Source organism: Rhinolophus sinicus, linkage group LG04 (genome assembly GCF_036562045.2).
Source record: "Rhinolophus sinicus isolate RSC01 linkage group LG04, ASM3656204v1, whole genome shotgun sequence".
NCBI classification, from domain to species: domain Eukaryota; kingdom Metazoa; phylum Chordata; class Mammalia; order Chiroptera; family Rhinolophidae; genus Rhinolophus; species Rhinolophus sinicus.
In genome coordinates this window covers 46,989,072-47,013,028 of record NC_133754.1, presented here as the reverse complement: position 1 = coordinate 47,013,028, position 23,957 = coordinate 46,989,072, and the positions used below count along the sequence as shown (strand labels likewise).

At 36.3% G+C, this 23,957-nt stretch overlaps 1 protein-coding gene across 6 annotated transcripts in view; it reads right to left on the bottom strand.

Annotated features, from left to right (window-relative positions):
- The window catches only part of TPP2 (tripeptidyl peptidase 2), a 65,543-nt gene that overhangs the window by 21,988 nt on the left and 19,598 nt on the right, over positions 1 to 23,957 (bottom strand). For all 6 annotated transcript variants that reach the window (XR_012495486.1, XM_019731032.2, XM_019731031.2 and 3 more), the window contains exons 6-19: positions 22,061 to 22,224; positions 18,548 to 18,702; positions 17,828 to 17,904; positions 15,719 to 15,846; positions 13,542 to 13,641; positions 9,805 to 9,953; positions 7,985 to 8,100; positions 7,298 to 7,466; positions 5,855 to 6,012; positions 5,491 to 5,567; positions 3,459 to 3,565; positions 1,642 to 1,796; positions 353 to 469; positions 14 to 114 (exon numbers count right to left, since the gene is read on the bottom strand). Coding sequence is in view for 5 of the 6 variants with exons in the window: in XM_019731032.2 (XP_019586591.2) it covers positions 14 to 114; positions 353 to 469; positions 1,642 to 1,796; positions 3,459 to 3,565; positions 5,491 to 5,567; positions 5,855 to 6,012; positions 7,298 to 7,466; positions 7,985 to 8,100; positions 9,805 to 9,953; positions 13,542 to 13,641; positions 15,719 to 15,846; positions 17,828 to 17,904; positions 18,548 to 18,702; positions 22,061 to 22,224 (1,773 nt within the window). In the remaining variant the exon portion in view is untranslated. The remainder of the gene's footprint in view (positions 1 to 13; positions 115 to 352; positions 470 to 1,641; positions 1,797 to 3,458; positions 3,566 to 5,490; positions 5,568 to 5,854; positions 6,013 to 7,297; positions 7,467 to 7,984; positions 8,101 to 9,804; positions 9,954 to 13,541; positions 13,642 to 15,718; positions 15,847 to 17,827; positions 17,905 to 18,547; positions 18,703 to 22,060; positions 22,225 to 23,957) is intronic.

Sequence of the window (23,957 nt, the reverse complement as noted above, 5' to 3'; positions counted from 1 at the left end):
CATCTAATGATACCGTAGTGTTTGGACCCAGCTCTTCAAAGTTATGCAGGGAGCCAGATCTTCGTATTTCAAGGAGGACTGAACATCAAAACGGTTGATTCCTTCTGATGCGTGCTATGAAAGGGATTTATCACATTAGTTTCTCCAACTTCACTGACAATAAACAGTATTTTTAAACAATATTTGGATTAAAATAAATGTTTAATGCAAAGTTTAAAAGCACCCACGAACAAAGACTGTTCTTTTCAGAACCACAAGTAATTTCCCCACTGAAGTTTAAATCTAACCCGTGAGATTATTTTTCAGTAACACAAAACACTGACATTAAAAATAATGAAAACGCGGAACTCACAATGTTTAACTGAGGAGCAGTACACACTATCCCATGGAAAGAAATGGTGTAATCAATATTGACATCACTAAGACTTGCCCACCAACGAGCAATGCAAAATTCAATTGCTTTCCCACTCTGCAAAGAAGAAGAAAATATAAATGTGTATATTTTTTTCTCAATGTCCTTCTCAAATTACCTAATATTATACATTATATAAACAATATACACAGAAGGTGTTTCAAAGCAATTCTATGCTTTCAAACTTATCCTATTTGTATAACAGGACAATTCTTTAAGAACTTTTATCAGCTATGCTTGGAGTTTTGCAAATTATAGTTGCAGAGATACAGTGCAGGCATTTAAATACAGTTATTTACTCATACCCCTACAATGCTTGTCATAAAAGAGCTGAGGCAGTTTTTGAAAACATATCCAATAAAATAATGGTAAAAACAAACTGTAACAAAAACCTAGGTCCAAAGGAAAATTAATTAATAATAATGACAAGAGAAAGGGTATTACAGCTTTATACGGCATATTCTCAATAGCCCGAGTTTCAGGCTTAGAGCTGCCAGGCATTGAAAGTGAAATGAAATTATGGTCACTCATATTTTTCTCCCTATTAATGAAAAACAAAAAAAATGTTCCTAGTGCTGAGTTTTAAATTAAGTTTTCTAGTGATCAGTACATTAGAAAGTTTAAAGATCAATGATTACACTGATACATACATGAACACAAATGAAAGTAGTCAGTAACATAAGAGATATAGAAAAGATCATATAACCAACTGAAAATACAATGTAGCAAGTTTAAGAAACAAGACCAGTACATTAACCTTCTATGGAGGAAGAACTAGTCATTATTTCTAACTACAGGTAAAAATAGAAATCTGCCATATTTGAAGTAATTTGTGTAGCAAGCAGTAGCAGTTTCATCTAGAAAGCAAATTAACCTTATGGATTCTTAACAACAGGGCATTAATAAAATAAGGAAATAATCTACTGTAGGATGAGGAAACAATCTCAATCGTGGGAATAATTTACTATAGGAAACAATCTCAATCAGTATCTATCAGATCAGCACTTCTCTTTGACTAAATTATGAGAGCTAAAGAGAGATTAATGTTTACCTTTGACTCAGTCTCAAGTATCCTATCTTCCTACCTCATTTATTTAGCCTTAAAAAATATACAACCCCAATAAACTCTGAATATAAACTATAAAATCAAATTCAAATACTTATGCTTAGCCCATACCAAAAATGAAAACAAATCATTTTATGATTTCAAACTGTTAATTAAAACTTACTAAAACAGGAAAAGCTTCAGTCAGTGTTCCTTTTTCTGGAAGGGAACAAAACTTATAGAATTCATGACTTCGATATGCTCTTTGCTTCACAAGCTGTATTGCATGAAGAACAAACTTGGCCGACACCTCAGAAGAACATGAACACACAGTAACTTCTAAAATAAGAAAAAGCAAAATTTTAAACTGGTAAGATGTAAAATGGATATAAACTAGTTTTAATAATGTCCACTTTATAGGGAATAATATATCAAGAATAAAATATGAATATTTCCTTAAAAACAAAGAATCAATAGAATATTAATAAAGCTGAAAGGGTAAAAGGTTTAGCTATGGAAAAATAAATAAATCAGTATTAAAATCAACAATCACTATGCTGTGAACACCATGGAACAGCAAGCTTTCCATAGGCGGACACACAATTATCCTAATCAGGTACCTTTTAAAATCCCTCTCTCCTCTGCTAAGCTCAACCTTTCCTCTTGTTTTAGCCAAAAGCCAAACAATTCCTGATAAAATAAAGATAATTTTAATTTTAGAAACCTCTATTTGTCATCATGCTTAAATTCCATTCGTATCTATTTCTTCAACTTCGTCGATAACTTCCTAGTCTCTCCCTCTTGGTATATTTGTGTATCTGTGTCCTGTAGCTTCTAGAAGGTATGACTGTTAGAACTATATACCTGTGCTTAGCTTTATTCTGAAGCAGAGGTGGAGGTAAGCCCAAATCACTGTGAAGCAAGATCAGCAACTTATCTACTGAATAGCCAGTCTAATACGGTACTTAAAGCAAGGCTTAGTTGTCTGGTCCACAAGGTCAAGCTGGCACTGAGCTCTGTGAGTCTAATCAATTGCTAAGAATACAAAATCTAGTGTTACAACAATATTTCTAATTATTTGAAATAGGAATCATCTGTAGTACTTTTCTCTCTTCTCATTTCTTTTTTTGCTTTGACTTCCCTGCCTGAGATATATTGACAAATAACACTGTATAAGTTTAAGGCATATAATATAATTTGATATATGTATACATTGTGAAATATTTACCACAATGAAGTTAGTTAACACATCCATCACTTCACGTAGTTATCGATATTTTTGGTGGTGAGAACATTTAAAATCTACTCTGTTAGTAAATTGCATTGTTAACAACAGTCACCATGCTGGACATTAGATCCCTTGAATTTACTCAAAACTAAAGTCTGTACTCTTTGACCAGCATCTCCCCACTTCCTCTTCCGATTTCTACACATTTGTAATCTAAGACTGCTAAATGCACTGAGCTACTTCCATTCTGGATCATCTGATAAACTCTTATTTTAAAAAAAAACACAACTATTTACAATGCCAACCTAAACAAATCATAATTAGGTCATTATACTACTGACATTTGCCATTAAAAAGATTTCAGATTTAGTATTAAATAACCATAGATTTTTATTCTTAACTATGTTTAGTGTACATTTCATCAGAGCCTAATGTTAGAAAACTCCAAGGGGCCCTATGGGCACGCAGCCCAGAGTTGTTCAACAATGCAGCTCTCTAATCAGTAAGAGATAGGCGTTATTCTAAACTAAGTTAAAATCTTGAATATTAAAACATCTAAGATGAGCTAGATGATAGGATATATGAGCCAAAGCAAAATAGTACTAGACCTTTAAATAGTTTTGAACCTAATGGCAATCTAGGGTGCTAGCTACGTACAGTACTATTATGAGAAAACTATGTATTATAGATATATGAACTTTATATAGTCATAATCAGAGAAGAGAGAATGTACATAAAGGTACGTGGTTAAGACACATTTTAATTTTACTTACCAGCCCATGTTGCACCCTCAGGAACCTCAATAAAATGCCTTCGAATTTGACCAGGTTTAAAATGTACATCTGTAAAGGCTAGATCGTAATGTGATGATTCATTTACTCTGAAAATAAAAATTAATGATTAAATAAGTGATATTCTTACAAAAATGTTTCTTTTCCCTTTTGTAGCTTCAAAATGCTCCCATATCATAATGACACAAAGAAAGAAACTACTTTCAAAGCATTTTTGCAGGAAGTCAATGAAATATAAAGGTCAAATGTATAACTACCCACTATGAAAACCTAAAGTACATGCAAAGGACAAATTCTAGTCAGTGTGACAAACATTTAATCAGTGCCTACTATATACGCACCACTATTATAAGTAGCTACAAATACAACAAGGAATATTTTCCTATGCTGTAGTGCGGACAGAAAACCCACCAAAGATGTTTCATGTAAACGTGCTCTGGGTAGACAGGAAGTGTTAGGGGAAAAGAGAGGAAAAGGATTTGGTTCACACAAAAGGTCTGGGAAAAGCTTCCTGAAGGACACGATGTCTCAGCTGATTCCTGAATCTCATATGTTAACGTGTCTAACTTCCTACTAAACTTCTAGGAAATGTATGGCTGAGAATTTAACTGTTCTGCCAATTTCCATGTGTATGACACTTTTTATCTCCTCAGTTTCGCCCTATGTTTCCTATGGGCTGAGACCTACTACATATTTACTATTTACCAGTGCAACTAACTCTACAGGAACTGTTAACTTAGAACTTTCTGTTGTTTCCAGTACTCTTATAATTTCAATCTTGTCCGTCATCCACTAGGCAATTTATTTTGTTTTGTATATACTGTATAATGGGCTCCATATGGGAAGATATGGTCCCTGTGTCTTCGGTGGGCTCCCAAATGGGATAACAAATTAAACATGACAACACATTCACTAAAGTCTGTACCACAGGCATGTAGAAAGCGTCATGAAGCAGCAAGAAGGGACTCCCTTCACCTGGGGATGACCAGGACCACGCTTGCTCATTAAGAGACAGGAAACTGAAGCAAAGAAATCAGCTGTGCAAATGCACCCAGTCCTGAGAAAACCCAGAGTGCCAGCAGCGGTGACCTGGCGGAAATGTGTTATTTGGTGTATGGAATGACAGGAAACACTGGCTTGTGAAGGATCATTGTTTGCTACTTTAACGGAGATAACTTGATCCTTGGGTGTGTCACTGATTTGTTTAAACAGGAAGCAATATGATCAGATCTGAGTTTCTTTGTTCCAGGGTGGAAGACAAGCTGGAAAGGAAAGAGTCTGGAAATAGCAGGTAACTGGGAAAGTGGAAGAACGGAAGAAAATAGCAATCCCAAAGACAAGGGGGAAAAATGGAGTGGGGGTGGAAGGGGGTGAAGTCATATTGTCAAATATTGCAGGATTGGGCAAGATAAAGTCTAAGATGTCCTCTGAATCGGGCAATGAGAAGGGCACTGCGGATGCAGTTTCAGTGCAGGGGCAGGACAGAGGACAGATGCCTTCACTTATTCTCACAGTGAACAGGAACAGCATGACTGACTATGTGCCACGTTGAACTTTGAGTAAGGAGCAGAACTAAAACCTGGTTATCTGGTTCTTGCTTATTCACCCTTTAAAAGTTCACATTATTTCCATAAATAGCCATTAAAAAATTCCAGTTGACCTTTGAACAACGTGGGAGCTAGGGGTGCCAACCCCTGACACAGACAAAAATCTGTGTATAAGTTTTGACTCCCCCAAAACTCAGTTGTCCCTTGGTAGCCAAGTGGGATTGGTTCCAGGACAACCCAGGGACACCAGAATCTGCAGATGCTACTAAGCCCCCTACGTAAAACGGCACAGATCAGTGCAGTCGGCCCTCTGCATCTGCAGACTCCTAACCGCAGACTGAAAACGGTACAGGTACTTACTGAACAAATCCACGTGTAAGTGGATGCATGCAGTTCAAACCTGTGTTGTTCAAGGGTCAAATGATACTGTACATGTACTAGCAACCTGCTGGTAACTGGTTACTTACTTTGCTGCTATAACTGCAGTGATTGGAACTCTGAACAGAGGACCTGCATTAGGGGATGCTATATCATAGCCACACACCTAAAAAGAAAGACCGTTAGGTTGCAGTATCCATTAACAAACTTTTAACAAAGAAAAAAAGTATAATCTGTTCACAGAACAAATTAATCTAATACTAAAATTTAAAGATCCTAAGCACAAATTGGTATCAATTTTCTGATGTTGGGTCACATAATCAACGGCAAACAGCCTGAACAAATACATGTAGGACAATTCTTGACTAATTCAGCTAATGGGGAAAAGAACTACCACAGAAAGTACTTTTTAAACATGTTAAAAAGAAAATAAAAATGAAAGTACACCAATACCTCTGTATAATGTAATCCTTCTCTTAAGCCTCTGGGATCCACACGTATATTTATGTGTCTACATTGATTCATGAGTTCCAAATGGCTGGGACACTGAACCCAAGATGAATTTGAAGTTAAAGCTAAATGAAGTTGAAGGGATATTTTTTCAGAGTTTTCTGGCATTAAAAAGACCAAAAAGTAAAGATTAGTATTTTTCCTTTTCTTTCATTTTACAAACCTCTATCTTCTCTCAAGAAAATTTAGCAAATGCATTTGGCTGGTTGTAAAACACACTAGACATGGGCTTCCAAAACACAGCTTAAATGAAAGTCACGGAATCTTCCTTACTTAGTACACTTGTGATCCATCCAATTTTCACATTACACTGCTACAACCTTAAAATAAGGCGTTTTAGGGGATATTTTTCATTATTTATTTATTTTTTTTTAACAGGACTTTTTATTGGGGAACAATGGTCAAATTGTTGTCCTTTCAGTCTTAGTTGTGGAGGGTGCTGTTCAGCTTCAAGTTGTTCTTTCAGTCTTAGTTGTGGAGGGCGCAGCTCAGCTCCAGGTCCAGTTGCCGTTGCTAGTTGCAGTGGGTGCAGCCCACCATCCCTTGCGGGAGTCGAACCGGCAACCTTGTGGTTGAGAGGACAGGCTCCAACCAACTGAGCCATCCGGGAGCTCAGCGGCAGCTCAGCTCAAGGTGCCGTGTTCAATTTTAGTTGCAGGGGGCGCTGCCCACCATCCCTTGCGGGAGTCGAGGAATTGAACTGGCAACCTTGTGGTTGAGAGCCCGCGCTCCAACCAACAACTGAGCCATCCGGGAGGCAGCTCAGCTCAAGGTGCCGTGTTCAATCTCAGTTGCAGGGGGCGCTGCCCACCATCCCTTGCGGGACTCGAGGAATTGAACTGGCAACCTTGTGGTTGGGAGCCCACTGGCCCACGTGGGAATCGAACCGGCAGCCTTCGGAGTTAGGAGCACGGAGCTCCAACCGCCTGAGCCACCAGGTCGGCCCATTTTTCATTATTGCATGAGGATAACAGCACCGGACCGAAATGAAGACTGCCAGATATAAAGTAATGACTATTTTGTTTACATCTCATTGAGCTGAGGGTCTCTTAGCTGCTTCTACTTCCCACTCTCCAACAGAAAATTCTGTCTCATATACAAGTAGTAAAAATGGGAAAGAAATGAGTTTTATTATCCACAGTTTCAAGGTCACTGAAAGTCCATTCTACTGTTTTTCTTGGTAGTCAAGATGCTAACTGAACTGCCATTATATTAGGATCCCTAAATGCCATCGCCTTTTCCCTAAAATCTATAAAATTTAAAACAGTAATACTGTCAATTCATGTTTTCACTTGTAAATATTAGCCCAAACAGCATTTCTCTATTATGATACCATTCATTCAAACCATGTGAGCACTTCAGCTCACTGTCCCTTTAATTACTTACCAGTATTTTCAGGAAACACAGGTTCAATGCCAACGCCATGATCTGAAGGTGCAGCCACCTGGACAGGATCTCGGAGGTAGATGCCACGGTTATTTCCAACAGTAACAGTGAAACCTAATTTATTAGCAAATGACGTATTCTGAACGAGGTAGTCATAGGCTTTATCAACCTAATTAGAATACAAGGAGTAAGATATACATGGTTAGATCAGGAAAATATTTTATTACAAGTTATCAATTTGATTTCACTTGTGGCAAAGTACAAGTAAAAAGCTAAAGTACAAGTAGCTCTCTAAAATGAAGAGGACAATTCTACCTTTTTAGACAAATTACCAGTCTAACTACTGGACTTACCTGCCCCTCGACTCTCATTAGTCACACTGTTATTCACAAGTGACCACAGTGAGGAACTCTTCCACAGGCCATTATTATTTACAAATTTTGCCATTTCTTTGCTTTACCCTTTAGGTGTCCTCCATCTATTAGAGTTCTCTATCTTACTGCAACAAATGTTTCTTAAACTAAAAAATTTATTTTCATATTCTCTGTTTCTAGTTCAGAGACTACTACTATAAAGATATAATCTAGAACCAATATACACAATCATTTTTGGAATAGGAAATATTATCCAGTAATAGCTAAGGTATCTTCCTAGTGATTGACACACCATTTTTCACACAAACAATACCTGAATAATACCATGTCCTTGGGCAAATACTTCTATATTGTCAGCCTTCACTGCAGTGTTCTCTAGAGCTCTTCTGACTGAATGAACTGTGTAGTTAACATTATTAGCTTTCAGACCTAAAATTTAAAAACAAAAACAAGAAAAAACTGTTAGAGAGATTGTGCAAACTTTTCCCCCTCACCAGATGACATGTACATTTTCTGGCTTTAATGTCATTTATGCTTTAACACTCATTTTTCAATTGTTTTTGTTGTTGTTTTTTTTAAACTGAACTGAACAGCCACACCAAAACTTCTGGCATCACACAAAGACTTCCTTTAACAAAAATTACTGCATGCCCATTATGCAATGGCATGAATGTAGGCTATGCAGAGATAATGTAAATATATGAAGCAGATACCTAAAGGCATTTGAATGACATTTTCTTTAAAACACTGCTCGTCAAACAATACGGTTGCTGGCAGCAGTTTTCAACCCAGTTGTATTTTATAAACACGAGGGGAACTTAAACAAGCAAAACAGATGCTGAGGTCTCACCGCAGACCAATTAAATCAATATCTTTGAGACTGGATTGCAGGCACTGATAATGGAGTAAAGCTTCCTGGGTGTTGCAGGGAGCACCCAGGCCGGGAGCGACTGTTCTACGGGCAGGAATGGAGGCCACCAAACTGTAAACCCTGTGTTAATGGCTGTTGTCAGAGATAAAGGATGAGTGATACAGCATGCCAGTCCTCTCCAGAGCTCATCAAACGTAAACACATGATATTATAAGAAATGAGCCAAACATGGAAATATTATGCTGCTGTAAGAGCAAAGCAAGAAGGTGACCGATTTTGTCAGTGAGACGCCAGAACCAGGTGGAGCTCTATCCGAGGAACTATATGAGTTGGATCTTTAGAAAGCACAGGAGTTTGCAAGGCCAAAAAATGGCAGTCAGGAATTCTAGGCAGCAAGAGCAGCATGCCCAAAGACAGGAGGCATGAGTAACCTTGAAATGCTCGGTGAGGTTGTACAGGACTAGAAACAAGGGTGGAGAGCCCAAGGACTTGAACAGAGAGACTTCTGACATGGAACTGTCATGCTCTTCTGGCTACCCTGCGAGTCCTACAATGCTGATTCCACCTTATTTAATGCTGTAAGCCTCCTTCCCCCACACCACCCTAGAAATTCCTACCTCTCTTTCCACTTCATTTTGCTCCACAGCAATATTCATTACCTTCTAACATGTAACATAAACTATTTCCTATTTTGTTCAAAGTCTGTCTCCCCCAACTGTAACATAAAGATATTTTTGATGTCTGTTCACTAATATAGACCAAGCTAAAATGCTTGATAGTTATTAACAGCCAATAAGTATATTTGTTGAACAAATGAATACACATCAGAATATTATTATCACATAAACGATTCTCCACCTTAAATTATTTTTTGAACCAGCACATTACCAATTCTATCACATTTTCTCACCATGGGAATTTCAGAAAACAAAAACATCTGTTGCAATATGGTAAGATAAATTCATTCAATTACTTTTTTTATGGCTACTATCTAACTTTATGATATAAACATAAAATTGTCAAAATCCTTAACACCTACTTATATAAACTTATAAATTATAGATTTTACAACCAGGACTAAGGCGAACTACAAAATGATACATTTAAAATCAATTTTATAATGCCATTTCTCTCATTAATAAAAATAATTGTGATTGAAACATATGCAGAATAACCCCAAATTCACCGTCAGTTTACTGGAAATTTAGAAATGGTAGCACGCAGAGCACTAAACGATGCAGAGCACCAAACAATGTCCTCACCTGAAAGTATCAGGGCGATGCCTCCACACGCATTGGGAGAAGACATAGACGTCCCATTCATTAGCTGAGTTCCCCTCAATGTCCAGTTAGGAACAGAAGCAATGGCTCCTCCTGGTGCGCTGATACTCACTCCAAGGGCCCCGTCAGCACTGAAGGAAAAGCCATTAGTTTGCTTATGATGGTGAAAAATGGCTTTTATAAAAAGGACACTGGTCAAATAAATTACAGCACAGTATCATGGACTATTTGCAGTCATTGGAATCAACGGGGAAAAGTACTCAACACAACCACATCCCCTTAAAGCAGCATTTTTTTTTCCTTATAAAGAGACAAAATCTGTGTGTGTGTATGTAGTTAGGCTTATGTGTAAAAGGTATCAGGTATATTTATAGAGGAAAAATAATTGAGTGTCATTACTCAGAACCCTTGATGAATTTACTTTTGTCTGTAATAAGTAGAAGCTTTGCCTTTGTCTGAAGTTTAATATATGACCGTCCGATAGAAATATGGGGACACGACATGTATGTCAATCTAAATTTTCTAAAAGCTGTATTAAAAAAAAAGCTAACAAGACACTCATGAAATTAATTTTACTATACTTTATTTAACCCAACATATATAAAATGTAACTTTAACATGTAATTGATAAAAAAAATGAGTTAATTTATATTCTTTTTTGTACTAAATCTTTTTAAAATCTGGTGTATGCCTTGCACTCACAGCACATCTCAATTCCGACTAATCTCACGTGACTAGTAGCTGTCATATTGGACAGCTTAAGTCAACAGGGCCGCCTCGTTGAGGGCTTTGGCTAAGCAAGGTCTAATGAGTTCAAGTCTATAGAATTCATTACAGCATCATCACCAAACACAAGCTCTGTCCCCTCCCGCAAGTAAAGGGATCATGTAATGACACACTACTTCCTCCTACCTGGCGGAGAGACCATAAATTCCCTACAGAGGATGCTGGCCTCTCCCTTCTACCATTCTTCCCCCAACTGATTGAATTGTTTTTATTTCTGGCTAGAAATACTAGTACAATTTGGTTTCACATTTTTACATAGGGAGCTGAAAGCAATGTAAATCATGTATCTTCCACCTGAAAAGGGCTAGTGGCACCCCTTTTAATGAGTCTCTTAAAACAAATATTCTTAGGTATCTCTTGACCTGTAAAGATTTTCATAGAGTACTATCAAGTGACAAAAGTAGGTTACGTATATAAACGAAAAACAACAAAAGAACAAGACAAAAAAGTGAGAAACAAAAACTCATAGACACAGACAATAGTTTAGTGGTTACCAGAGGGTAAGGGGGGTGGGGGGTGGGAGATGAGGGTAAGGGGGATCAAATATATGGTGATGGAAGGAGAACTGACTCTGGGTGGTGAACACACAATGGGATTTATAGACGATGTAATACAGAATTGTACACCTGAAATCTATGTAATTTTACTAACAATTGTCACCCCAATAAATTTAAAAAAAAAAAGTAGGTTACAAAAGTGCCTGAATAATGTGATCTCCCATTTCTACACAGAATGACTAAAAGGGTGTTCATCAAAATGTCACCCAAACATATCACAGATAATGAGATTTAGGGTAATTTTTACTTTCTTCTTTGCACCATCTATGTTGTCTACCAATGCTCACAATGAGCATTTGGTATCTTACAACTGGAAAAAACAATTGGGAAGAGTCATGAATTCTAATTACTTCCTATTGCTCTCAATTAATTTTCCACTAGTCTGTTAAAGTGGCTAATCATAAAGCATTTAATCAGTGTTCTAAAAATGGGTTCCATGAAATGTAAATATTAAAATGAAAAAATAAAATTTTCCTACTACAAACCTTCTATATTCCTTATAAAAACCTTATATATGTTTCCTTAAAATAAAAAAGCTAGTGATATTTTTCTTCTAAACTACAATATGTAAGAAAAATTCAATACATGGTTTATGTAGACACTATTTAGTAATCTGCCTTTACGCAATATACGACACTTGCAAGCTCGAGGAAGCCAAGTAAATTCTTTGTCTGACAGTCTTTCCTGACAAAGAGAATTTTAAAAATAGTACTATAGAATATACTTGTTCAGTGATCATTAGTCAGTATTTTGTATTTCACAACCAGTCTAATAATTAACCACATATTTGCAATAATATTCAATGCTTATAGTATCGTAAACATGTAAGAAATTGTCTCAATTCTTAGAAAAACTGGTTTGTGAATCATAGCTCCTTAATCCAAGCTTCCCCCATAATTCATGAACTTGTTTTCTTAATTCTTTAAATGTTCTTTAGGCAAATAAGACTGACGAAGGCTGCTTTAAACATTCTCTAGTACTTTGTTTTATACTGACTGTAAGATAAAAACAACATTTAGAAATCAATTTTAGAAGAGAATTAACATGTTAATAATCAATACACTGATTAACTGAATATAAAACACATAAACCTTTGCCAACTTTGTCTTATTCCTAACCACTCTTACTCAGTGATGTGGAGTGCTAGGCCAGTTACTCGGGCTGACGAGGGCAATCTATGTTGGTGATACAGGCAAAGCTTGCTGAAACACATGGAAATCCATTGCCTGACTGCTTTTAATGACAGTTTTAATAGACTACTAAAATAAGTTTATTTTTTAAAGAAGAAATTACCTAGAAAAGGCTAGTAAGATGCCTTTAACTCAAAGGATTAAATTTAGCATTACCACATCTGATCTTATCTCAACCAATTTTTCTAATCTTATCTTCTAATATTCCCTTTTATATATTTTATTCTGCAGACAAACCCAACTACTAGTTATTTCCCCAAAAACCTTACACTAAAGCCTGTTCCTCTTTGGGTTCATCTTATTCTTGCCATATAAACCTCCCTTCCTCTCTCTCAAAACCCTATCCATCCTTCAAGACCAACTCCAATACCATCTCCTCCTTGAGGGGTTCCGCTCAAAGGGAAATGATTGTTTTCATCTCTATAATCCCATTGTCCTAAAATGGAATTGTGAACTCAGATCACAACCTGCTCATTTATGCCTTGCCTACTGCAGGCAATAAGGTACTTGCTGAGTTGAATTCAAAATATATTCTCTTTAAAAAATAACTCCAAAGAGGTAAAGGGATGAATTAAAATAGGCTTTGTTTTCCAGAAGGTGCCTGTACCCACTGATGTCATAATGAGGGATTATATAAATTAGGACTTAATATAGCTCTTGAGAATGATAATCAGTCCCTGGAATCAGATAAATATAGTTCAGAGGACTTCAGGGAACCAAAATAGATGAACTTCATTTATCAAACAGAACTTAACTGCTATGGAGTACTCAAAACTGTTCAGTGGTATGCAGGCCTATAACTGTGATGCTTTACAAAAGCTTAGGGCTTTTGTTTCACCCAAGTTCAAATGCCAGAAGTACTGCAAAAGGTCTTAAGTACTTTCTAAAGATAATCAAGTCCTTATTCTTATTTAGATCATCATAAATGAAGGACTTGGAGCACAGGTTTAAGTATTACACACTCAGAAGTTATGTCACACATCTAAAATACACAAGTAAAACAACTGTATTTTACTTCTTAATGATCAGTTTCCCTAAGATGAGATTGTTAATCAAAATGAAAATGCTGAAAACATAAAAACTACTAGAAAGAATTGGTAAAGTTACCAAAGCTCTACCCGCTTCCCCACCATGTAAAGTTAAACCAAATATTTCTACTAGTCCCCAAGTCCTACTCTCAACCTACCTGGGGCCTCTAGAAGACCACGTATATTGATTTGCAGGTAATTTCTCTCTCAGCGAATACTCAGCAACCATCATGTCAGGAGAAACATAAGCACCAACACCTGTGGGATGGATTTCTCATTACAAAAGGACACAAAATATAAATCCTAATTCTAATCCAGTACTCACGTGGCTGTGTGGCCTTGGGTAAACTGTTTGATCTCCCTATGCCATGACTCTCTCCCATAAAATGGAATGGTAAGCAAGTGAAGTTTATTATGTACCAGACATTGTACTACATGCCTTGCTTTTGGATATAAAAAATATCTGTCATGATTATTATGTGGATTAAATGTAATAATGTACCTAAAGTGTTATGTAGGTATAAAAGAAAAAGAGTAAGGTGCTTTAAACTATAAAATATAATATTATAAGAATAAGGGAATTAGTTGACTGGTCATTTAAAATGATCACTGTATCCAAAATTCTACCCATAAACTTGGTAGTATTCCTCTCCTCAACAAAGGCTATAATAATGAACAAAAAAACAAAGATATATAACATGCTACCATCTTCTAGATAAATATGCAAATGCAGTCTAGACTCTGATACATGTAATATAGAGGTGAAACTTGGTTCTTTCATTTTATAAATTTGGTTGAAAAAATGTACAAAATGCACATGTATGACTGGCAGAGAAAAGCTTTAGATTCCAGGTACACCAGCTTCTAACATACAGCTTCTTTTTTATAACACAGGTACACCAGCTTCTACTTTATAACATACACATATTCAGAGTAGAAGACTGGATAAAAATATGTGAATTAAGAGGATTTAGGTAAACAACACTGCCACATTAAACTGCAATCATTTCATAAAATTCAGTTTAAAATTTTCGGAGAATATGGAGATAAGAAAATGAAAAAGCACTGAGTATTACAGTAGAGTAGTAAAATTTGATCTTTAGGTAAGTTTCAGATCTATTTTCTGTTTCATTTTCATTTGTGTACTTAAAATATCTAGAGAACTGAAATACACTATATATATATATCTCACTGGTAGGCACTGTCGTCTTATCACATGATATAATGGAATTACTCAGGCAAGAGGTTTTAAATTACATAAAGTAAGCTGTATCTTCCTTAAAATTTAGAAGCTAGGAATAAAAGCATGTCCTATAAACATATCATTGTTAAAACAAAAAAATTTTAAAGGGCCAGTTTCTAAACTTTGATACCCAAATGTTACTACATATATAAAACATCTACAGTATCTATATACCTATAACATGTATAATATATATATATATCTATGCAGTTACTGATGTATACTGCAGAAAAACTGGAACCAAAGAATTTTTACAGTCATACATCCAATCACACATGTTAAGAGGTAGAATCCTGTTTTGATCTCATATTTAAAAATAAACAAAAAAATTTTAGGCATCATTTACTATATACTTCTCTCAATTCATCCTCCTCATTCATGCTACACATTAAAATGACAGGGTAGGTTTTGCGTTTTGTGGGTTTTTCTGCAAAAGTTGGCAGCTATTGAACTATAATATATGCTAATTTTATTATTTTCATATTATGAGTGCAACTAATTTTGATTTCTCATAACTCTTGTTGATGGTCAGTTTTCCGTTAGTTTACAGTGAAAACAGACCACAATACATATCTATAAACCAAAAAGTGTAAGGAAAGGCACATTCATGGAACCAATATGTTCTAACTGCTTTTCTCAATAAAGCTCGCTTCCTCTACATCTGACTCTTTCTGCATGTCCCAAGAGAAACTAAAAAACTATATTATAAATAAGTAGTTGTACACTATAAATAAAAAGTAAAGTGTCTTTATTTATGTTGTTCACTTAAGTCTGGAAAGTCCTTCCCTTGCTCATTTCTGCCTACTGAAATCCTCATTCCCATACTTCTTCCAGAAAGCCTTACCTAAATTCTCAAATTAGAAGTAGCTGCGCTTTTATAATCCTGCAGCACTGTATGTGTACTTCCATTAAACCACTTACGCCAGTCTATTTTACAGTAAACTCCAGATCGGCAGGTCCCTACTAGATTACAGTTTCCTAAGGGTGTACTTAATGTTTATGTGTCTTGAATAAAGATCCAATCAACATTGGATTAACCTGAGTTTTTTTCTTTGTTTTTAAACAAGTCCATTTCTAAAACAGAAAACTAACCTATTACACTTGATGTAGTTCCACCTGGACAACCAACTGTAGAAAGGCAGGGACCATTATTTCCAGCACTTGAAACATAAATTATATTATGCTTCCACACTGCTTCATTAATTACTTCACAAATTCTCCTGAAAGAGAGAGAGAATTCCTTTGAACATAAAAAATTGTCCCACTTTTCAAGAACTATATTATTATAGTATGAAAATATTTTCAAATATGATTTATATAGAAAAAACTAAAATATGGTTCCAAGTAGTAGAACTAAGACAGTGGCTCTAAGTAAGGAGGTGTGCATTTGAATCACTCAGGGGACATTCTCCAACTGTAAATGCTTAGCTTCTACTCTCAAAGCATTTATAATAACAAAATGTTGTTTAAATGTATGGTTAAGTAAGTTTAGGCATCATCCACCACTGGTGGAACATAATACAGCCATTCCAGGTGATACACCCTAGTTGAGTTTTAGTGTTAGCAATGAGTTACACGGCCAGGTTAAACATGGGGAAAATGCTACATACAAAATTGAATATGTGTGGGGAAAACTACAAAAGGACTGAAGAAAGCCAAGTACTGAAATATTAGCAGTGAGTGGGTAGTGGAGCAATAGGTGGTTTCACTTCCATCTCCACTTAAAATAAGGTATTCAGAAATGACTCCTCAGGGGATTCCTATACATATGTGTGACTAGTGACAAAGGTGAAGGGGAAATAAGGCACTAGGGAGCACTTAAGAGTAAGATTTAAAATATAAGAAATCTGGTTAGAGCTTGATAGCAAACAAGAAAAATGTACTTGTATTAATTAAAGAAGTTAGACCATGAAGAAAATGGCGTCAATATAAAAAAGGTATAGGGCCAAGGACACTCCAAAGTTGTAAGTGTGAAGGAAGGAATATTATGGAAAGATGACTGTAAACGGATGAACGTCAAATAAGGAGAGAAATACACTTAGGTAAATAAGATACTGAGCAAAGAAGAAGGTGCAAGATGATATTCACGAATAAATGACTGAGGATGACAGGGTGCTTATTACGAGGGCAGAAAAGGGATATGTCACAAGGAACCTAGTAGTACCAGTTATCTGGGGAAATTAAGTTATTTGATAACAGCAAACCATAGGGTCTGGCTTGGTAAAATTTGCATTTTGGCAGAACGTTATTAACAAGCTTCAAAACCAGGTGATAGGTGTATATGGGTAGCTTGGTGGAGGAAGGGGGAGGTCAATGAGTACTTTAAATAAGGTAATTTAACAATTATTACTGTGAAGAAAAAAAGGTGAAGTAACGTGAGGTAAAGACTCAGCCAACGCATTTGGCAGCAGGAAGACACCAATGACACGAGGAAGTGGGGTGGGCGTGTGACATGTCAGGATGGACTGAGGACACCCAGAAATAATGAATATACACAACACAGTTTTCCTGGAAAAGTGAGTGAAGACAGTATGAAATGAGGAGGTTTTGTGTCTGTTTTAAAGCTAGCAGATTCTAGAGCAAATGGGAACAGATCACAAGTGCTTGACTGACTTTTGAAACCAGCACCTCTTTCATTACATAGTAGGGAAGGCCGAGAAGGTGGGGTCAGAGTAGGTCATAGGAAGAGCACAAACCCCTGACGAGTGCTTTTATTCTCTCTGGGAAAGAAAGAGGTGAGGACTTCAGCTGAGGGAAGAAAGGGAAGGTCTCTGAGGAGAAAAGAAGGTGTAAAATGGTCAAATAGGAGTGAAAGGATAAATTAAAGGTAGTGTGAGCAAAGACAAGGCTGTGTAAACATCAGAGATTTGTGGTCATAAACTTAAAGTGTGCTTCTCCAGCAAAGTCTGGCAGATCAGGTATGGGTCACTGAAGGGAAATGAAAGGGTTTTCTCAAGGAAGAGTTCAGGCTGCTTGAGGATGAGGAATTCTGGTCATGACGGGCCACGGGGTCTACCTGGCTAGCAGGAAACAAGGACATCAAAGATGTGACCATGGAAATGGGGTGGGGGGTCGGGGGACCAGAAGTTTAGGTGACATACGGTTATCATCTAACTACCACAACTGCTCTTTTTCAGTTGTGATTCTCAATCTAGATATGAAAAGCATTTCATACTCTTCGAGGTGTCAAAGAACACTTACCCAGAATTTGGCCAGTGAGTTGCTTCTCCATAGCTATAGTTGACAAGATCACACTTATGATTTATAACTTCTATCATCTATTAAAAAGATGAAGAGTCTAATTTAAGCAGCAATATACAAAAAACAGATTGTCCAGAAAAATAAAGATATGGAATTCCATAGTTTCTTAAAACAATTATATTCTAATTCAAATCCAAATATATAAGTTGCTTCCAGGCATATGGTTAATAAATTTTAAAAAATAGGTAGGGGGAGACAGTATAGTAAGTAGCCTATAAAAATCAAAACTAACATTTGCAGAATGGAGTGGGGAACAGGAAGAGGAAATTAAACGGTTCTTACTAAATTCTAAAATCACTAAAGTAAAATATAATTCACATGTTAAAATGAAATGTAGAATATTAGTTAAATAATTCTTATGCTGATGGAGCAAACTAAGAGGACTTTGTTGTTGTTTTAAAGTATCTCAAAATAGCTTGCTAGGATATTTACTAGAAATGAGAAATATAGTATTTTCCTATTTTCCAAAAAACTTAATCCTCTTTATTTTTAATAAAAACAATTGAAAAATGAACGACGCATTTTTGCTTTTAAAAACAAAATCCTGCACCCCAATGCAGTTCAACATATTCTTGGTACAGCCAGAGCACTTTATAAATCTAAAAATATCCAAGAATATCAATCATTAATCTTCTAAGTCAACACCTCACAAATACTCACAGCCCGTATAAGGCCTGTGCCCGTCTCCATGGTGCTCAATCTGGTATCGCCAATCTTGATTGAAAGAATTTGGGCACCGGGAGCTACACCATTCCGTTCAGGTTCTTCGGGAAAATGCCCAGCAGCTATACTACCTACATGTGTTCCATGAGCGCCTAGAGGGGAATATGACAAACAGTCTCACAGATTCAAAGTTTTAGCCATTCAATCCAATGTGCATATTATTAATCATGATAAAAATAATCAAATAAAAATATACTCTCATTTTAAAATTTAGTAATATATTATTTTAGTTCTTTTATCAATAATTCACAAGAAATGAAACGGTATGAACTCCACATACTATTCTGCTACCCTGGATTCTGCCGTTTACTGAGAGCAAAAAATGCAAGTCATAAGGGTGAGAAAGTATCTGCAATATACATAACTGACAAAGAGCTTATATCCAGAATATAATCTTTCAAATCCAATAGAAAAGAGAACCCAAAAGAAAAATGGGTACAACACTTGAAAAAACATTTCACAAAAGAGAATAACCAAATGGCACATAAATATATGATGTTCAACTTCATCAGTCTATCATGGAAATGCAAATGAGAGCCACAATGACGTACCTCGACATACCTTTCAGAATGGCTAAAACTTTAAGGCTGACAACTGTAGGTGGGGATATGCACATACAGTGCTGGTGGGAGAGCAGACCAGCATTTTGGAAAGCTGAACACAGACTCACCCTACGATCTAGCAATTCCACCTCTAGCTACACACCCAACATAAATGCATACACACGTACCCTAAGAGACTTGTAAAAAAGTTCATGGCAGCATTATTTGTAAAATTCAAAAACTTGAAACCCCAAGATCCATCAATAGTAAATGAATACGTAGTATATTCACACGACTGAGTATCCGACAGCCATATGGACTAGTTCTATACACTATGAAGCACACAGAAATAAGGCTGATCTAAAGAAGTCATGCCCAAAGGGTATATATTGAATAATCCCACTTATATAAATGGAAAAACACCATACTGGGTTGAACCCTGTGCAATTACCACTATTTAATCATTTCTTACCTACAAAAACAGGAATATCAGATGGCTCCAACTAATGTGCTAATAGAAATAAAGACAGTTAACTTTGGGAGCAGGGAGGGTAGGTTGGTGGTTAGGAAGAGACATGATGGGAGCTCTGACAATATTTTATTTCTTGACCTGGCTGGCTGTTGTACAGAAGTGTCTATTATGTGATAATTCAATGCGTGTACAATTTGAGATTAGTATACTTTCCTCTAGATACGTTATACAACAATCAAGTGATACAAAAACTAAAAAAACACTGGACCCCACCCTTTTTTAAGTGAAAAAGTTTCTTAAAAGACATGGGTAAAGAGAAATGCCCCACTACTGGCAGATAAACAATAATACTAGCTCAATGATAAATGACAACTGGCATTGGGCCTTAATGTCTGGGTGACACTAGAGTAGCTGGAGCTCCAAGAAAAATGAGAGCACATGACCCTTCTAACTGCATCTGCTGCAGTGCTGGGACTCCTCTGCTCTGGACAACTGTTGTCACATAAGAATAAGGACCCAACGTTACCAGTGCTTCCTTTCTTGTTTTTTCCAAAAATCCAGGAAAGCTGGGTTTTAATGTAATTTCCCCTCCCCCCAGAAAAACACCTGTCACCACCACCGACCAGCTTGAGTGGCTAAAATCAAGCAGACTGACCACACCTGTGTGGACAGGCTGTAGCGCTGCTGGAGCATTCACACTCTGACAGTGGAATGCAGAAGGCCGCAGCCACTGTGGAAAACAGCGTGGAGGCTTCTTAAAAAGTTAAACATATACCTACCATACTAACCAGTTCTTCTAGATATCAGTCCAAATTAAACAAAAACATGTTTCCACACGGAGACTTGGACACAAATGTTGGAAAATCCAAATGTCCATCAACAAGTGAATGGATAAACAAACCAAGGTATATCCACATGATGAAATACTACTCATCAATAAAGAACAAGCTATTTATAATCATAGTATGGATGAGATTCAAACCATTACTCCGAAATAAGGCAGGCCAAAAAAACCCCATATTTTTTGTTATTCATATAAAATTCTAGAAAATGCAAAATAATCTAGAGTGACAGAAAGCAGTTCGGTGGCCACCTGGAGGGGCAGGTGGAGAGAGGGCTGGGTGACAAAGGAAAACAAGCAACCTGGAGTGGGTGATGGATATGTTCATTATCTTGACTGTGGTGATGGTTTCCTGGGTATACACATCTATTGAAACTTATCAAATTGTATATATCTATATATCTATAGACATATATACACACACATGCAGTTACTGTACTTCAGTTATAGCTCAATAAATGGGGGAGGGGGACAATAAAGCCTTCCTACTTCATACTCCCTTCCCAGGAGTAACCACTATCCAGAAGCTGGTGTGTATATTCTTCCCATATATATATTTTTACTATCCAAACACACATATCCATAAACACTGTATAGTATTATTTGGCATGTTTTATAATTTTACACAAATTTTTATCAATATATTTTTATGAAAATTTCTGTATTTGAGATTTATGAATATAGGTACAGGTAACCCCCATATAACACGGCACTTCTATAACACGGTTTGAGAATTGGGGGAAACCCTCATATAACACGGCATCCTAGAACACGGTTTCACTCGAATACGGTTTGAGAGTTAGAGAAATCCCCGAACAACACGGAGCATTAAAGAAAGCAAAAAAATATCTCATTTGAAATTAGGGAAATTCCTGAACAACACAGAACGTAATAAAAGCTTAGTAGGGATGACGAAGAAAAGATTATTTAATACATATTAATATGTTATACTTTTGGTGAAAATTGCTTTTATGAAGATATTTCTCTTAATTATAAAAATAGTGTTTTTTTTAAATTTTTTGAACCTAAACCCCTTTTTTGTACTAATTCTTTGTTTCATATAACATGGATTCGCATTAACATAGCATTTTTAAGGAACCTAAACAACCGTGCTATATGGGGGTTACCTGTATATATAGATTTATTCATTTTGATTACTGTATAACATGCCACAGTATGAATACCATACAATTTTTTTAAAAACCTATTCTTTTGTTGATGGGTATTTAGATAGTTTCACCCAAGAGTACAGTCAAGTAAAAACATCCTCACTACAGCATTCTGTGTAATTTCGAAAAAGTTGGAATTTCTCAAGGGTTAATATTTGGAGGTAAAATTACTATTCATAAGATAAATTATACTGATGATGTTTTGTGGTTGGACCATGCTTGTACTCTTGAAATGGATTTTACATGATTACGACTTTAAAAAAACAACACCTTGCCAGGGAATCAAACTGCATTTATTAGTCCAGATCTAGTTCTTTAGCTGGAATCTCTAGATTAAATTCTCTTTAAGGCTGCTTTTGGCTATCGGAAGTTATCATCTGGCACTTTCTAAATTTATCTCTAATTAGCAAATATGAAACAGAATACCTCCACTGGTCACAATAGAGAGCAGGTTTCCATCATCATATATATTAACGGAATAATTCAACATCTCAGCTGTGCCAAAAGAGCCATATTCTTGGGCTTCTTTGTAGTTTCTCAATACAGTAGATTTACTTAAGTCTCCATCCTCATTCGAATCAATGCAGGCTCTGTAAATTGAGAATACAGGATAATGAAATTTACGTATTTTCTTACCTTCTTAAAAATCATGTAATATTGTTTCTCAGGTATCTTCTTGCTACCATATCTATTTCTACCACAAACACAGGAACTGCCTGATTTAGATTTCTCTGTTTCATCGTCAACAGTAAAGATTAGGTAAGATAGTTTAGAGGAACCAGCATTTAAATGAAGTCATGTAACAAAGGGCTTTAGGAACACTGTTCATCACAAAACTACAGGCAGAAAACCTTACAGGTACTTAAGAAATTAGACCAAAGCTTAGCTTACAGCTTAGGATAGTTTAGGATGATTCTGACACATAGCCCAGGCCGTACTTCCTGGTTCTTCTAGAATTGGTTTCATGAATCCAACAGCACATGCAGGCTCCTTAAAACTATAACCATATCAGGTTGTATGGTCCCACAGTTATAACAGCCTTAGCAAACATTTATTTTTTATAAAAAGCATTGTCTGCATAGTTTTATGATTGGCCTCCTGTCTGCTCTTTCCTCATTTTAACTTGTTAATTATATAGAGGGCATTTATTATAAATACTAAGGCATGTATTTCACTGACAAACTATAACAATGCGGAAAGAAGGGTCTCTGAAATTGTCAGTTTGTTTTTATGTGCAGCTAAAACAACTTACATTTCAAAAACAGACATACAATATAGCAAGATACAGAAGACTGAACACTTATAATGAAAATGAGGCAAAGAGAAGTAGTATATCAAATGGAGTTAGGACAGATTAACAGTTAAAATGTAGCCTTTAAATTCTCCACGTTTGCTAGACAGAGGAGCACTTTTGGTTCCAAAATGTATGGCCAGTATCTGAAGTCCTCTCTTTCTTTCACCCAGCCCATCACACACTCCCAAATTTCTAACCATTCCTCTCTTGTCCTCTGGATCTTTCCCCTCGAACCCTCAACCCCGTTTCCTACCCTCTTTGCTTAGCTAACTTTTGCTGATCCTTCAATGAGACCTTTCTTGATGCTTCCTAGACAGGTTCGGATGTTTCCACCGAGTCCAGAGTCCTTGAGTGGCTTCTAGGGAGTCTACCTAGTACAAAGAAGCTACTCAGATATTTGCCAAATGATGAAAGAATGAATCGACAACACCTTTAACAAACATCTCACAGCAAATACAGTGATACATTTCACAAATCAATTTCTTACAATCACTGTCAACATGAAGTGACTCAACAATTCAAACACGTTATAAAAATAAAGTTCAGTGACTTCAGTAAAGAACTCCACAGATGGTAAATATGAATGTTGTGCAAAGGTTGTAACTTTCTGAAGGTCTGGTTGGCTTAATTCAAGGAACAGTTGTTACAATAGAGAGAAAGGGAATATGAAAATGAGGTTCATGGAAAGAATTAGAGTACATGTGTGAGAGGAGGGAAGAAAAGGGGTTTATAAATTCCTGAATATTTTGAATACATTACTCTGTCCAATTTTTTAATGGAAAAAATCCACAGCTATCATCAAAATCTCAAGAAGAACCTGAGATAACAAAAACCACTGAAAAGAAACCAATTAATGGTCTTTCCTTTATAAGTACCTATTTCCCCACTGCCTAACCTCTGCTAATTTTATCATATTTTCTTAAGTCCTTTGGTAGTATACTTCGTAGCACATTTTTCCCACATATACTCAGTTTTAACCTTGCCTCCTCTCCCACTAAAACTCACCTAAGCCTTTTCACTGCGAATGAC